Source organism: Sphaeramia orbicularis, chromosome 11, assembly GCF_902148855.1.
Source record: "Sphaeramia orbicularis chromosome 11, fSphaOr1.1, whole genome shotgun sequence".
Lineage (NCBI taxonomy): Eukaryota > Metazoa > Chordata > Actinopteri > Kurtiformes > Apogonidae > Sphaeramia > Sphaeramia orbicularis.
In genome coordinates, this window is record NC_043967.1 from 26,011,407 (window position 1) to 26,027,550 (window position 16,144).

A 16,144-nucleotide genomic window follows, 5' to 3' on the forward strand; every position below is an offset into this window, starting at 1 on the left:
TATTTCTCCTTCTCTAAAGCTCTTTTATCATCTTCTAATGAATACCTACTGCCAGGGCTGACGCTTAACGACAAATGTTGTAAACAAAGACAAATTATCGCTTGTTTCAGCTTTAATTTGTATTTTAGTCATTTCTAAATGTTTTCTTCTTGCATAGGACTCATTCATTCAGGCCTCTACTGTTACATACTTCAATCTATTCAAGGATTTTGTTCCACTGTTCATCAGATAGACAGACACACTGGCCAACGCTGTCTGGCAGATGCTAAAGAGTACAAAGTGCCAAAACAAGCACATAACAACTGCCTCTTCCCACAGGACATGACACTCAGGAGAGGTTAACTTGGCTATGTGAGTGTGTTCCAATGATTTTTCAGCAGAACACAGCATTTACTGTGCAATTACCATATATGTGTGGGCATATGATGTGTTTACATATTCTTTCACTGTTGTTACACCGTATAAACCACTTGTACATTGTAGTTTCTGAATGTTATACTAAGATGATGAACAACACACCCTGTATCACTTATATCTGCAAGCGTCATACCATTGTACATCGTGCAGATATTGTTAACACTATACATTCTGTACTTCCTGTATTTGCTGCAATTGCTCTTCAGGCTAGATGTTAAATTGCATTTCATTACTATGTACTTGTACATGGGTAATGACAGGAAATTTAATCTGAATCTGTATACTCCTATACTGTGTGGAAGGGACTGTACATACAGTTTCAAATCCAATATCACTTTACATCTGTAATTTATGTGTCCTTTTGTTTTAGGTGTTGGATTTTACATACTTACAACCAACTAATCAACAATACTATCTATAAATATAAGTTGCCTACTTTTATCTGCACATTTTCAGTCAAGTTTGAGGCTCTGAATCTTTAGTTCTGTAACGATTTGGCAGCCGACTGAGATGGAAACTGTGTCTCTGGCTCCACCTTATGGCAGTAATGAGGAAATACACACATAGTCCCAATACGTGGGTATGGTTATGACTCACTTCATCTGTTACTGCTCTATAGCCTGTTTCTGCAGCAAATTAAATTCATGCCACTAAGACTGTGGTGCTCTAAATGGTAATTATAAAATTAAACCTTTGTACCCCTCTTATCTGATATGTTGAGTATATTTTAATACATTTGATGATGATATTTGAATTTCCCTCAGGATTCATAAAGTCTCTATCTATGATGTAATATTGTTAACCTTGGGTAGAAACTCACTTAACCATTACTAATTCAGCATCTTGTACTGTTCTTATTTATAGAATAGTACAAGAATAAGAAGACACAGCGCGTGTATAACATCTGTAGAACCTATCTAGTCCCTCTGGACTGTCGACATACAGGACAACTATTTTTTACAAATCATCTCACATTTATGTGTATTATTACTTGTTTCTATCATAATTTGTAATTGTAGACCCAAAACATACTTACTTTTTGCTAAATGTAACTATTGCGTCAAAGGATGAACAATTAATGAGAGTATAATTGAAACTGCAATATGTCCAACTGCAATACCCACAGGAGCTGCCTTTTTGTTAGACAAAGATAATATGCATCATCATTCGTTGACTTCTGCTCATCCGGGTCCGAGTTGCAGGAAAATGCATAACACACTATTATAAAGGAAGTATTGTGAAGTTACGGAGACGTCTCAACCTACAAATTATATTCTCTAGATTTTGAAACATATTTGTCTGGTTAAATTGAACTATGGTTTTCGTTGCACATCATTCAGCCAAAATATGGTCTAATATCACTGTAGATCGGTATAAAATACATATATTTAGATTTCAAAAGTGAAAGATTTGCCTTTGATCGTGAATATGCAAATATCCATCCATGTTTATTACAACACTTAAATATGGCATTTTCACAATGCATATGGTTCATGTAACATGTATTTCCTGGAAATAAGTCTGTAAAAAGAAATGCACTTTTTGAAGATTTCAAACTGAAGGCTAATTTACACACAAACACAAAATAGAATAATATAATGCAATCATGACCAGTAATTAAAATACTGTCCCATTTCAATAGCAAAAATGTTTTAAAAAGATTATGGTTGAAGTCTCTCTGTTGTAGGACAAATGGTCAGAAAAAAAAAACACTGATCAAAATAGACAGACATTAAAAAAAAAATAAAAAATTCAGTATCTGTATTTTGTAGAATAGTCCTTTGGCGACACCACCAGACCTCGTCCTTTTCTTGCTCCTCTGTATACAGTTTCAATAATGTCTATCATCTCCTGCTTGTCCTCCATTGTCCAGTTGATCTTGTTGTTATTTCCAGTGCCCAAATCAATCATGATGTGTTTGTTCCTGGAAACAAAACAAACATTTTTCACTTGTAAATTTCAAGATTTACGCACTGAAATGTCACAGAAGGGCCTATAAAAATAAAATTATAACAACATGATGAGAAATTTTATTATATTACACCAACTGAGTTAAACCCAAACGGAGTAGTTTACCTGAAAAAGAACATGACAGTGCAGGGGTCATACAACTCGTACATCTTGTTAAAGTCAGGTACTTCTGTGATGTCCACCAGGTAGATAACTGCAAAATTCTTTACCTGTCAAAATGAAGACATGCACAAAATTCTTACTCTCATCGCACTCTCATCTCGTAAAAAGTAGCATAAATAAAAATAAAAAAAAATGGGAGTTAACAATTAAACAAAACATGCTGTATGAAGTCTTGATTAGTAAGAAAAGGCTTTGTATGTTACTTAACTACATAATAACCATATCCATTTAAAACAGCGTTCCCATAAAGAGAGCTGCTAGCATAATGCTCACCACTTCAATTTATCAACAGAAAATAAATCTGTGCTGGTTATGGCAGCATTTCAGAGTCAAAAACAAAAGTACTGTCTATGAAGAATTTTACGTAAATATATCCACTAATGTTAATGTTTCAAGTCACTGAATGTGAACTTTACGTTTTCTGCACCAACTCTGTTTTATTACTGATGTTTCCATTGAGGTTATCTTGTCATGTGTGATCCTTGCTACATAACAAATTTCTTTTAGTGGAACAATAAACATAACCTTGACAATTATGTGACCCTTTTATAGGCTGGAGGAGAGCCTGAAAACACGTGAAAACCAGTGTCACATCAGACCAGCAGGCGGTGCTATTGAGGAGTGTTTCTACAGAAAACGGTGGCTATGCTAATGCCGACATCCTAACAGACTCAGCATCACATTCAGTCTGAAAAACCGGCTGTACCTTTTCAGCAATGCTGTACAACACTTCGTCCATTTTCATACATGTTGGGTCCCAGTCGTGACCGAAGCGGATCACCAGGACTCGGTCTTCCTCGGACAGGATGGCTTGGTCGACCTGCCAGCCATTATGAAGATGTGGTAACATGTACGACATCTTGCTCTTCTACTGTCGATTCCTAGTCTGAAAAATACAAATATTACTTCATTTTCACACACTATATAAAAGTAGAAGGGTTAATGTAAACGGACCATCCATCAAAATCTGGCTTTGTGCTGTAAATTTAATCACACATACACAGTTAAGCTGCTTGTTAGCCTAAATATATAGGCTAACAAAGTAGCTAGCTAAAGAAAGAATAAACTTAATGCTTAATAAGAACGGAAAATAACTGTCCGGTTTCACTTACCTCTGAAAACAATATAAATCCTAATATTTATCGAAGGTAGGGGCCGTTTCGGCACTAGAATATTGTTTGTCAGCTCAAACAAGACCAGAGACGGTTGATTATTGTAGCTAACGTAAATGGGACGTATTGATGTGAATAGCGTCATCAACGAAGCGACGCACGGACGCAGCGTTTTTACGTCATGTGCGTACACAATTTTTATTTATTAATTCATACCAGTCAAGAAAGATACATGTGCCAAAGTATGGGCTAAATTATAAATGAACAGCGTCATAGCGTTGTATATTATTATTTGTATAAGTGTAGAGGAATTAAAAAAAAACCCAAACAAACTCGTGACTTTATACAAAATCAGGCATATTACACTGTTATTTGACTTGCATAAAGATGAAAATGAGCTTATAAGACTCCTACAGAATAAATAATAATAAATAAATAAATAAATCTCCTACAGAAAAAAATAAATATTTATATAGTACATATAAGATTTTACCAAAGTCTCTATATGAAAAGCATATTGAGACACCTTTTGACTGATACATGTTTAATTTATCTCCTTAAGAAAAGTGCCACCCTTTATCTACTAGCCTCAAACAGGTGTGGTCACAGTTAAAAGCAATAACAGAAACAATTTGGACAGAACATGCATTGATATAGGCCTTATGCATGAGGGAAGTTGCCTACTTGAAATGATATGAATTACAGATAGTGTTTCCTAGTTCCTGCTCAGTTACTTCCTTGAAAGTAGGCCAAACAATATTTACTGCAAGCAAAACTTTGTAAAACTGTAAATTATCTATGGTTGGCAAAATTGTTTTTAAGAAAAACTACATGTGTTTGCATTTTTTGGATATATTTGCATTCATAAATCAATCTCAAAAGTGCAGAAACAACACACAAAGACAAAACATTTATTGTGCAATTCATTACAGTACAAATAGAAAGTACAATGTACAAAGGCTCAAAGGTTATAGGAAAACTTTCCAGTCTATGACATAGCAGCATATTATGGCACTCCTTAGAGAGCAAATAAATCATTACCAGATGTCTTAGCATATCCTTAATTTTCTCTCAACTACACAATCAAATTACAGTGGTTCTAAATAGCAAAGTGATTAAGTATTTTAAATTAGACTATTTGGCCTACGCATGACATGATTGTTTAAAAAACTTTATTGAGAACCAATCTGCAGTCAAAGTATTCTAACATCAACACTGTAATCATTCCTTAAAGCTGATACAGACATACTGTATTTTATTTTGTATGACTGTTTTTCACATTGCACGGCATCAGCCTTCAGCCTTCTGATCATGTCTGTCTGAAAACAAATGTTATCCTTTGCACCATGTTGGGTACGAACACACCCCGATCAGCAAAACGACTCAGCAAGATCCCAGACTGCATGAAGGGAGTTGAGGCCAGTATGGGGCGCAACTTGGAACATTCACTTATTTTGTGGTTCTTTGAACAGCCCAAGTCTAGGGCAGCAGTCCAATGCTGTTCTGTGAGGCAATATGAAAAAGCCTGTACACAATGTACAGTAATAATGTCTTATAATCCCTGAGGAGCGCTGCTGCTCAGCTGGAGCAGACAGTGTTGGCGCTGGGATGAGGTCAGGGCACACGTTCAACCATAGTACTCTTTCAGTTCCTAATCACTGGGATGCTCCGGACATGAGCGGTTCACCTCAAACCACTCATCGATACACCTGAAACAGAAACAGGAGGACAGTTTGGATGTTTATCAATCAGAATAGAGTTAATGAAAGTTGAAAACTAAGGACATTAAAATACAGCTTTGGAAATATTTCCTATTAGATCTTCACATGAGTGTTAATTGTCTCATGGCTGTTTTTCAACATCACATGTTCTTAAATTGTATATCACTTGTTGTTTGTTGTTGCCATTTATTCAAATAAAGCTAATTTCTTTATTGAATTCGCTTAAGGATACATATATGGACAAGGACCAGGGATTGAACTGCCCAGTTGTCTGTTTGGGGATGATATAGTTTATCTCTTGAGCCACAGCCGCCATTTATAACAAATGCTGACTGTTCCCTACTTTTCACAGTGATCCAATAAGTATTCCCAAAGCTTTACTTTATCTCTGGGATGAGTTTTGTTTGCATCAAACAAACAATGGTTCTGGTCAGAGTTTAGCAGAGTTAGATTTGTAATCAATCCCTAGATATGAGGGTAAGCAGACCTTTGTTGCACAAATAAAAGTTGTGAGAAGCATGTGCATACTTGTGTGCTTATGTGAAGTTTGTGTTAGACTCTGTTTTGTGCAGGGAGCCTGTTGTGTGTTGACATTTGCTAACACCATTTCTCAACTAACAGCTGTGTCTGTTGCCTACATCCATGATAACAGCCTGTGCTCTGACCTTTAATTTTGAGGTCTCGTGTTCTCCTTGTGCTCAGGTCAGAGTTCTTAGTGTCTCTTTAGCTATTTAAGTGTTAAACCTTCTCAGGTGTAACATTAAAGCTAAAACTGGATCACATTTTAAACTGGAGTTCAAAGTTTTCATTTAACAGTGGTACATTTTAGAAAAAGCTCAACTACGGATCAAACAGATTTAAAGTTAATCTTTTTTTTTTTTTTTTTTTTCCATTTTAAGACAGTTACTAAGTTTGGTGGAACACAGTTTAAAGTTAAACCATAGTTTAATATTTGAGATTCCTTTGAGATTTACACATTCATTGTGATATCTAGTAAATATACTTGTAATTATTGGGATTCTTAGATTTTACCTCATGATTGTTTTCAGTAAATAGTCATTAGAAACAAATAATAATCAGTGAGACCAATAAACATTCTTGTTACTGGCAGACACTTCTCAGTATACAGATGTGTACACTTAGGAATTTTGAGACAATTGCATTAACATCTTCTTCACTGCGCATTTGAATCTATTTCATGTGCAAACAGAAAGCAAACCAATCACTTTTCACTTCCACAGGTCCATGTGTGTGTGTTGTAGTTACCCTTTATGGTAGATACAGAGGCAAGGCAGCCTGGCAATAGTGTCCCCCTGCTCCAGCTCCTCTAAACAGATGGCACATTCCCCAGAGTCTCTGGACAGGATGTCCTCTGAGAAAGACAATATGGACAGAGACAAATAAGCAAAGTGCTGCCTCACATACCAAACCTTGTATCAAATGTTCTGTCCAGACCCTGAATCCCACAAACCCATCTGTTCAAGCATTGATAACAGAAAACCTGTCAACTATCTGTCTGACCAGATGATAACTGGTATTTGTCTACAGTTTCTGCAGGCTCCATTGGGAATAGGTTGTTTTTAATATATAATTGGACAGTATTTTTAATTCTGTAATGTCAAAAAAGTGTTGTTAGTTGGTTAAACTGAAGTTTTGTGTGTGTTGCATATTTATCTCAGTGTTTATCTCTGTTGAGCTGCAACAGTATCAAGGGTAACCTTCTATGCACATATGACTTGCTAGGAAGGTACAATAGCCACAATCAAATATAATTTAAAGGGGTCATATTTTGCTAAACCCACTTTTATTAGTCCTTGGTACATTTATTTGTGTATTTGGACCCTAATAGTTCATAAAGTTTGAATTTGAACCCTCCAGGTGCTGCAAAGCTATCTTTATTTTCATTTTGGCAAAAATCGAGTGGATTTCTACAACCCGTTTCAATTCCTGCTTAATTTGTTACATCTATAACTAGTTACGTCACGACATTTGCACATATATGGTCAAGATTTCCGACAAATATTTCTCAGAGCACACCATAATTGTTAGCAGCAGTGGTTGTAGTCTATACTGAAAATATGTCCAAACTTCAAGCAGTTTACCTAAAATGTTCAGTTGTTGGTTGTTTTAACCAACACAAGTGGTTGAACGGGACAGAGCAGCACAGCCAACAACCTGGAGGGGTTGGGGTGTGAAGTGGCTAATATGCATTTAAAGGGCCAGTGCTCAAAACGACCTTTCTGGTGTCATTACTCAGAAATAGGGTTGAAGATGGACCTGTGGAGTTGAATTAATGAAGAATTCAGATCCAAGCATAGCATTTACAGTTTATGTAGACCACAGGGAAATGTTTTAAAATGCATAATTCCATTTTTTTAAAAAAAAAGCAAAATATCACTCCTTTAAAATATTTGCATGGATTTGATGAGAGACAAAGGGATTCATGTATTTAACACCTTATGTCACATTAGCCTGTACATAAGCTGTATGTGCAAATTTATCAGAAAAATGCATCTTCGGTATAAAAGCCAAGTGGCCTCTGTGTGCATACGTGTCTCAGGAATCACACAAAATCCAGAAAGAGCTGACTGCTGCAGTTTGGTATATTTATGTCTTTTTGGTCAAAGAACAGACTAGCAAAAACGGCAAGTTGATAGGACCAATATTTTCGGAGATATTAGTGATTTTGGAATACAACAACCTTACAATCACGTCGCTATACCCAGAATGCTTTGGCAGTGACTGATGGACAAATGTGGTACAGCATGCATGAATACACAACAGCATAAAAACTACGACATCTAGAGTCCACGGATCCCCTCGGATCAGCGCGCTAATTTTTTTAACCTATTAAAAAGCAAAAAGAGCAGTCTTTTTAGTTTGTATTCATGCAGCTCATCTCTACAGAAAGTATGTTTGTGTGTACATTGCACAGGTGCTCTGTACATATAGTGTACGTTTGGCTGTGTGGTAGATCTGCAGGTGCATCTCATCGTTGCATCGACTGAACATCTAGGACAAGTGCACCCTCATAGAAAAAGACAACAACCAGAGTAAGACGTATTTTGTGCTTATGTGAAGATTTGTTGGAGTCTGTCTTGTGTTTGGAGCTACTGGTTTGTTGACTCTATTTCTAAACCGTCAACTGTCTCTGTTACCCACATCCAGGATAAAAGTCTGTACTCTGACTTGTACGTAAACGTCATTTTTTCCGTATGCTCACTCCTGAGTGCATCTGTTCTGCTCCTCTACAGTAGCAACATTGTGCAGAACTATCTACCTTTCTGACTCCGACCAAAACACAGACTCAAACACAAGATTCACAGATGCACATATGCAATTCATACAGTCTGACACTTTAACTCATGCAGTTCTTGATTTAATAAAATGACAGTAGACCATACATCGTAAGTGTTACTAAGGGAGAACACCTGTTCTTGTAGGAAAGTCCATATTGACCAAAGCACATTATCATCGTGTCCTAGTACTTTTAGAATACCATCATGCAGACTGAGGCATTAATAACTGCTTTATAATGACTAATCAAGAACCCATATGCTACCAGTATGTATGTTTATAACCAGGTAGTTAATGTAAGATTAATAGGTGTCCTTTAATATAATAAAGATATGAAAAAAGCACCACTGCTTTGACAATATTCTAAAAATCCAATAGTCTACAGTTTATTCCAGAAGGAGTCATTTGAGATGAATCGGAGCACGTCACATAATTATGGCATAATATTCGATTACATTGATTGTTAGGATTAATGTTTGTCATGTCTCCTGAGTCTCTGTAAATCGATCAAGCAGTGATGAAGAAAAATCAATCTTTGGCCTTTGTAATTCCTCAGTGCCACAGTATAACCTGTGGCCATAGGTTACAAGAAGAATTTGACATTTTTAAGGGGTCACGAGCCAAAATGGCCGTAAGTCACTGTAATATATAACCACTCTGACAAGCACCATTTGACTGACTTTTTCTTAAAACAAACATGAATAGAACAGTTATTTTTACTCTGTGGTAATGCGTCTCATGTAATATAGTTGGATTGCTCAGTTTTACATGCAGTTTTACTTGTCTATTTTGATCAAATGAGGAAAAGCACATGTATCTGATGCCCTTTTGCACTTCCACACCCAGTCACTTACTGTTGTAGGTAAGGCGTGTTTTACTGAAGCACTTGAGCAGGTGTTTTTCTATCTCGTCCGAAGCCATAAACTTGGCGCACACAGGACAGTGGAAACCTGGAAGTGAAAAAAACAAAGGCAGATCAGTACCCAGAATGCCTCCTCATAACCTTTTATTGATATGTACACAACAGAGGGCGTGGGACAGTTTGCTGGTGGTTGGTCCTCTACAGTCCTCCATGACTTGACACCTCCATGCATCACCTCTTTGTCTGCAGTAAACAAGCTGTTACAATCTGCCGCCTCATCACACTGTTTTCTACCTTCCCCTCAGGTTTCTTCTTTTTCTTCTTTTTCTGCTCAGTCCTTAAATTCTGTTTTTATTGTTCATACCTAAACCAAGCACATCTGAGGGACACGGATATTTTTACACAGTATGGGAGAATTATATAAGTGAGTTATTTATTCATAATTTGACCCACATACATCGTGAAGCGGTGCATTTTCACAGGGCAGGAGCTGACCTGAGATAAGCTGTTTAACAGAGTAACATCCCGAGAGAGAACATGAAATTCTCCATATACACAAATAGTAATTATCTTCAGAAGTGTGGATTCAAGTAATGTGAAATGGACTTTAGAGAGGACTTGAGAAACACATAAAAGACATGGATGTTTCTACTAATGACGTGTAATTTCATTTGAACTTTAGCCTGATATTTTGCACAAGCCAAAGAATAAAAATAGTGTGAAAAATCAACAGCAAAAAAGAACTCTTGCAAATGAGTAATGTGGCAGCCATGAGTGGTTTTACAGAATATGCTGTGGTCACTAAAAAACAGACAAGAACAAGCAAGATGCCAGACAAATGAGGCAAAGATTAGAGATGGAGAAGTGACAATGGGCAGCTTTATCTGATGTTTGAATCTGCACAAAGAATCATAAAAGCTGAGGTTAAGCATGATGTTATTTGTACAATATGGCTTAAGATAAGGCAACCTAAGGGCCAAATCCACAAATAAACTGCAGCTAATGAACTATACTGCATTTGCGCCTGCAGTATTGTACATTTCAAGGATGTAAAGTATTCTCAAAAGATATGATAAATGTGCAAACAAACACAGCCTGTGTCTGATTTCAATTTTTCCTGTGTTTGAGTCTTTTTCTCCATATTTCAGGGCATAGACTGGTCCTTAAAACAAAATTTCAGAGGCTCTCCTCAATCACAAATCATCTTTGATGTATTTTATTTATTATTCTTTTCGTCTAGATTCCAGGTTTTCAAGGTGGAATATTATAATAAAGTAACTTGGTCTCCTTCAGCACACACATTTCTATTTTTAAGTACCTGAATGTCTGAGATAAGATCTGATTCCTTCAAGTCTGACTGAATACTTCACTCTGGTTTTGCTAAATAAGCCTCTCAAAATCAAAAAGTTGAAGAAGGAGAAACAGGGTTGATTTTGCAGGCAGTTAACCCCACCTTCCTACAGGTGTTCTACGCTGCAGCCAAACTGTGATCATTCATTCCTGCCTTTTGTGTTGCTTTTAGTTGTTTTTTTTGCAACAAGGCATATTTGCATAGAGGGGTTGATTTTGTGCAATTTCCCAAATTTGTATCGATGCAAATGTCACAGCTGCAACATCAATGCTGTTGGTTCCCCAGCACCGTTTGCGGTGAGTTTCATGCTTTGTGACCTGCACACTATATTTTTTCGTATTTGCACCAGTGTAATGATAACAAAACCACACGGTCCATTAGTGGATCTGGCCCCAAATCCATTTAAGTAGATAATGATTGTTTTAAGAAGTAATATGGGTCATGTACATAAAAATGCAGATTACTGATTGATTTTTATTTATTGTTTGTGTTGTAATACATTATATCTGAAAACTAAAGGAACTGAACTGTGTGTACTTTTGCTTTGATGTATTCAATGACAACTTTATCATATTTCCTTCAATGTCAACATTCATCACCATAAAAACTCTACCCTAACAAAACATAGATCCCTGTAGATTAGGGGTGTGCGATATGACGATACTAGATCGTTAAGGATTAGAACATATCGATGATCCGACAAAGCAGAGATCATAGAATCATCTCTAATATGATGTAGTCAGAGTAGGGCTGCACCATATTGGAAAAAAACTGACATTGCGATTTTTTTAACCCTGCGATATATATTGCGATATGAAAAAATGCTCTGGAGGATATAATAGCTGTGTGGTGCTGACATAAATGGTCAAACTACTTAGCTGTGTTTCCTCTCATTGCGGCAACAGGTGCAAGGCACTATCGACACGGAACACGTGTTTCAGTATCATCCTTCTTGTAGCTGAAATAATTCCAGATAACTGATGTTGCTTTTCTTTTTGGCACCAATTCTTCATTTATGGTGATTTTCTCTTGTTCGTTGCTCATTTTTTAATGTTGTTACCAGCGACTCACTCCAAACTGATTAAGAACAATTGTGATTGGTGGATCGCTGCACACAGTATGTGTCAGGTACCCTTGAAATTAGATGAGAGCACATTGAGTTCATTTGCCTCCTACATTACAGGACTTGCGATGTGACTATTGTGCACATGTACATTGCGATGACGATGCTTAAACGATATATTGTACAGCTCTAAGTCAGAGCCATAGACTATTCAACGGCTCTGGATGTAGTTATATGCTGATGCACAGACACACCACGTCAGTTCACGTCCATGTCACGTGGATTTCACATTGTGTAGCGGGAGTCATGGCTGACAGCGAAATGGATGAATTGCTTCCTAAACAGAATTCCACTTCCATCGTATGGAATTGGTTTGGCTTTTCCCCAAATGACAAAGCGCAAACAACAGTAATTGGCAAAATTTGCACAGATATGGTTCGCACGTCGGATGACAACACTATGAACCTGTTCAATCACCAGGCATCGTGATATCATGACTCGCGTAAATATACACACCACTTTTAATTGGCGTGTTATCTGTACACATTATAAGCTTTCCGCGTGTATGTTCACGCCGTTATTAGCCCCCTGTCCAACCTGATATGTGCCCAAACAGCGTTAAACAAAAGGAAACAACTTTAACACATTTAGTAAAAAAAATCATTTAGTAAAGACACTCATTTTGAGATGAGTAAGAAACAGTGGAAAGACGTAATGGAAGCAGTGACTTTTTACCTGGCAAACAATATGCAAATTGGTCTCAAAGATCAATGTAAAGAATCGGGATTTTATTTTTAAAAAATGGCAATATGATATTTTTGCCATATTGCCCACCCCTACTGTAGATGCAAATACACTTAAGGTAAATTAAATGGCGCACTTAAAATTTACTAATAATATGACCAATAGAATGAAAGATTTATTTTAATCATCTTTAGAAAGTGACTTAAATGTTTGATGTGCATGGCTTCTATAAAGCTGCAGGCTTTAATTTCCCCATGAGGTGCCAAACAGACACTTGGATCTTTATCATAGCTATACAGTACATCTTCAGTTCCTCCCATGAAGTGAAAAATGCTGCTGTTTACTGCTGAAGCTTCCTCATCTCTTCTTACTTGCGTATGTGTATAATTTCAGTTGCGTCATGAAGCCACAGTTAGGTTAAAAAAGTGTTTTGGTGGACGACTGCCACCAAAGACTAACTGATATGGTGCACATCGGTACAGAATAATGTGTGAAGAGTCTTGAAAAAGTAGGTATGCAAAAATGACGGGGTGTTAACTTTGAGAGTGCACAATAACTTGTTTAACAATTAAAACACAACCTTTAGGGGTTGGACTTGTCAGCCGACATGTTGGGATTCTATAGTCCAGATTTGAGACTCCCTTGAGAGTTAGTAAACAAGACCCTCTTCTGATTATCTAGAGGTCTGCAGTGAGCCTCATGTTTGGATCATGTGTTTGTAAAGGTGGCGAGGAAATAGGCCAGGCCTGTAGACACATGTCTGAGTTGGAGAGTTCTAACCACGTGTCTGATGGTCAAAGGTGACTGATGAGGTTATTCATGATTAGACTTCCTCATCACAGAAATTATCAGTGTTGCGGGAAACAAATACAATACAAATATGGAACTTGCTGTTTGCAACAGTTTTGACAGTAAGAGAAATGCAGAAAACACTACCACTATATAATGGGAAGATGTTTTGTTTACGGGAATATGTATGTTATGGTCCTGTTATATGAGTTTGCTATGCACACAACTGAGCAGCGAGACACGGATTCAGGAAGTTTGTGTGTGTGTGTGTGTGTGTGTGTGTGTGTGTGTGTGTGTGTGTGTGTGTGTGTGTGTGTGTGTGTCAGGCAATGTGTAACCAGCAGGAAGCTCTTATCTGCTGACCTACATAATGCACTCTTCCCTCTCAGCCGGGGAGTGAAAAACAGGCCAGTTTTGCAAGACAGAGGAGCAGTGAAGGAGTCTTAAAAGTACAGTACAGCCACCTGTGGCTGCAGAAAAAAAATACAGAACTGCCAGACAAAGGGCCTTGTCAGCAGACAGCTATTACCATATGCCAGGTATCATATGGCAGATGGAAAAATACTAAGCAACTCTGTCGGCAAAGTGTCAAATTCGTGTCATAACCTGTAGGATTGCTTCAGGCAACACATATTGACTTGCTGACTGGCATGGCTGCAGTTCAGAGAGTATTAATAACACAGTTATAGATGGAAATAATAGAGGCTGACTATATTTCCATAAAAGAGCACAAAGGCTTCAGAAGGACAATTACTGGACAGTGATGGTTTTGAGGTCCCCGGTGGTAAATGCGTTATAAGTCACGTGTTCCAGTCTTACCTCCCAGCAGGTGAGGGGACAGGTGAGCCGGTAAAGACCCGATGAGCAGCCTGTGGCCCTCTGGGGGGGTTTGGCCCTCATCGTCACCATCCGTGCCATCCAGACTCTGATTGAGAACGTGTGACCCCGACCTGCCGGCCGGTATACCGAGCCCGGAGCTGGCCGGTCCTCCACCCGTGTACCGGATCCGGGGTCCGTCGGGGCCGTTTGTGTATCTAAACCCTGCAATTCTCTCTCCTCCGCCGGTGTTTCCAGACGGGAGATCGGAGCTGGAATAAGCCCGAGTTCTGCCATCAAATACTGGGCTGCTTTGTTTGGCCCCCATGCTGTCTTAGTGGATCCTCTTCAAGATTTAAAGTTTTTAATCACGACACATGGTGCTGAGAGTCTGAAAGCGTTCACATCAACAAAGACAATGCAACAGATGAAGAATGTCAAAGCCGAAGTGATCCAACATAATAAAGTTTCACGGTGCGCGCTGTGCGTAAAGTGCGCACTCACTGTCGCGTAACTTAATTTCCAAATGCTCCTGTTTTTTTTTCTAAACACAGCCCTCCCCTCTTTGTAACAACGGACACAGATATAGTTAGAGCAAATCTCCACACTACAAATTCTTCAGTTCCTTCATTTGCTGCACATAAAGCTCTGTTGTTGACCCCGAGCTCGTCTGGTTCAAGTTTGTTTTTGTGCTCAACTGTGTCTGTCTGGAAAGAAAAATAAAAGCAGGGATTGCCCTCCTCCCCCTGAGAAACAACTCCGTCAAAACACCCGAAGTTCACCAGAAGTGGATCATTACCTTTCAAAGTAAAGGTTGTCAACAGGACTAGGAACTATAATGATGATGTTACACGGTAGTCTGAAGCATCAGTAAAACAGACACCTACTTTCTACATGATCCTTGTTTTTTCTTATTTATATTTAACTTTCTACATGATCCTTGTTTATTGTTATTTATTTTTAATTACCTCTGCCAAGGAGGTTATGTTTTTGCCAGGGTTTGTTTGTTTGTTTGTCTGTCTGTTTGTTTGTTTGTTTGTTTGTCTGTCCGTTAGTGTGCAACATAACTCAAAAAGTTATGGACAGATTTGGATGAAATTTTCAGGGTTTGTTGGAAATGGGATAAGGAAGAAATGATTAAATTTTGGTGGTGATCGGGGGTGGGGGGGCCCACGGGGGGGGGGCACTGATCAGCCTTGGCGGAGGTCTGCGCTCTCCGAGTGCTTTTAGTTCAGGAATGTGACACCATGATGTAATACTTTAGATGCTCATTACTTATTACTGCAACAATTATTCTAAAAATACTCTTTGTCTTGTTGAAACAAATACAATAAGACAAACATCTAATTGCTAACAACAACCCACAATAAAAGAACTGTATTATACTCACTGTCATAACAATAAAATAACCTTCACTTTCATATTTAGCCAAAACTGATTTCTTTCTCAATATCAACTGTTGCTGGTCTGAGTTAAACATGGGGTTAAAATCCTCCCCTACACACTATAGTTTTCTTTAAACTATTTATGTTAAGTAAAAGTAACATGAAACACCTCATAAAAAGGAACTTCTGTTATCGTGTCTAACATTTGCATGCATTAACTGAGAAAATAGATTCATTTCGTAAGACATAAGGTGAACTAGACTGCATGCCAGTCTCTCTTTTAACTTCATTCATAATAGTCTGATTTTTAATTTCACAATTGACTCAGGGCCGCTATAAACTGATTGCACTTTATGTATTTATCATATTTTAACTGTTTTTAATCATATTTTATTGTGTTTTACTGGTATTTTAATTGTATTTTATTTGTACTGTTTTATTCATTTTTTTTGCA

The 16,144-nt window shown here is 37.7% G+C and overlaps 2 protein-coding genes across 2 annotated transcripts; both read right to left on the reverse strand.

Annotated features, from left to right (window-relative positions):
- Positions 1-1,844: 1,844 nt before the first annotated feature.
- txnl4a (thioredoxin-like 4A) lies at positions 1,845-3,810 on the reverse strand. Its single transcript, XM_030148173.1, has 4 exons — positions 3,663-3,810; positions 3,257-3,436; positions 2,494-2,597; positions 1,845-2,341 (listed from the first exon to the last, which is right to left on the reverse strand). Exons 2-4 carry the CDS (start codon positions 3,407-3,409, stop codon positions 2,170-2,172), a joined length of 429 nt encoding a protein of 142 aa, XP_030004033.1. The 5' UTR covers positions 3,410-3,436; positions 3,663-3,810; the 3' UTR covers positions 1,845-2,169.
- Positions 3,811-4,544: 734 nt separating this feature from the next.
- LOC115428920 (E3 ubiquitin-protein ligase ZNRF2-like) lies at positions 4,545-15,035 on the reverse strand. Its single transcript, XM_030148172.1, has 4 exons — positions 14,309-15,035; positions 9,535-9,630; positions 6,650-6,755; positions 4,545-5,371 (listed from the first exon to the last, which is right to left on the reverse strand). Exons 1-4 carry the CDS (start codon positions 14,631-14,633, stop codon positions 5,314-5,316), a joined length of 585 nt encoding a protein of 194 aa, XP_030004032.1. The 5' UTR covers positions 14,634-15,035; the 3' UTR covers positions 4,545-5,313.
- Between the last annotated feature and the right edge of the window lie 1,109 nt (positions 15,036-16,144).

Excerpts from the sequence above, each read along its gene's own strand:
- txnl4a (XM_030148173.1), bottom strand. The coding sequence starts at position 3,409 with ATGTCGTACATGTTACCACATCTTCATAATGGCTGGCAGGTCGACCAA. Across the intron at positions 2,598-3,256 it reads TGTACAGCATTGCTGAAAAG|GTAAAGAATTTTGCAGTTAT; the intron begins GTACAGCCGGTT and ends TCATTTTGACAG. Across the intron at positions 2,342-2,493 it reads ACTGTCATGTTCTTTTTCAG|GAACAAACACATCATGATTG; the intron begins GTAAACTACTCC and ends TTTTGTTTCCAG.
- LOC115428920 (XM_030148172.1), bottom strand. The coding sequence starts at position 14,633 with ATGGGGGCCAAACAAAGCAGCCCAGTATTTGATGGCAGAACTCGGGCT. Across the intron at positions 9,631-14,308 it reads GTCCCCTCACCTGCTGGGAG|GTTTCCACTGTCCTGTGTGC; the intron begins GTAAGACTGGAA and ends TTTCACTTCCAG. Across the intron at positions 5,372-6,649 it reads CTCTGTATCTACCATAAAGG|GTGTATCGATGAGTGGTTTG; the intron begins GTAACTACAACA and ends TTTCTGTTTCAG.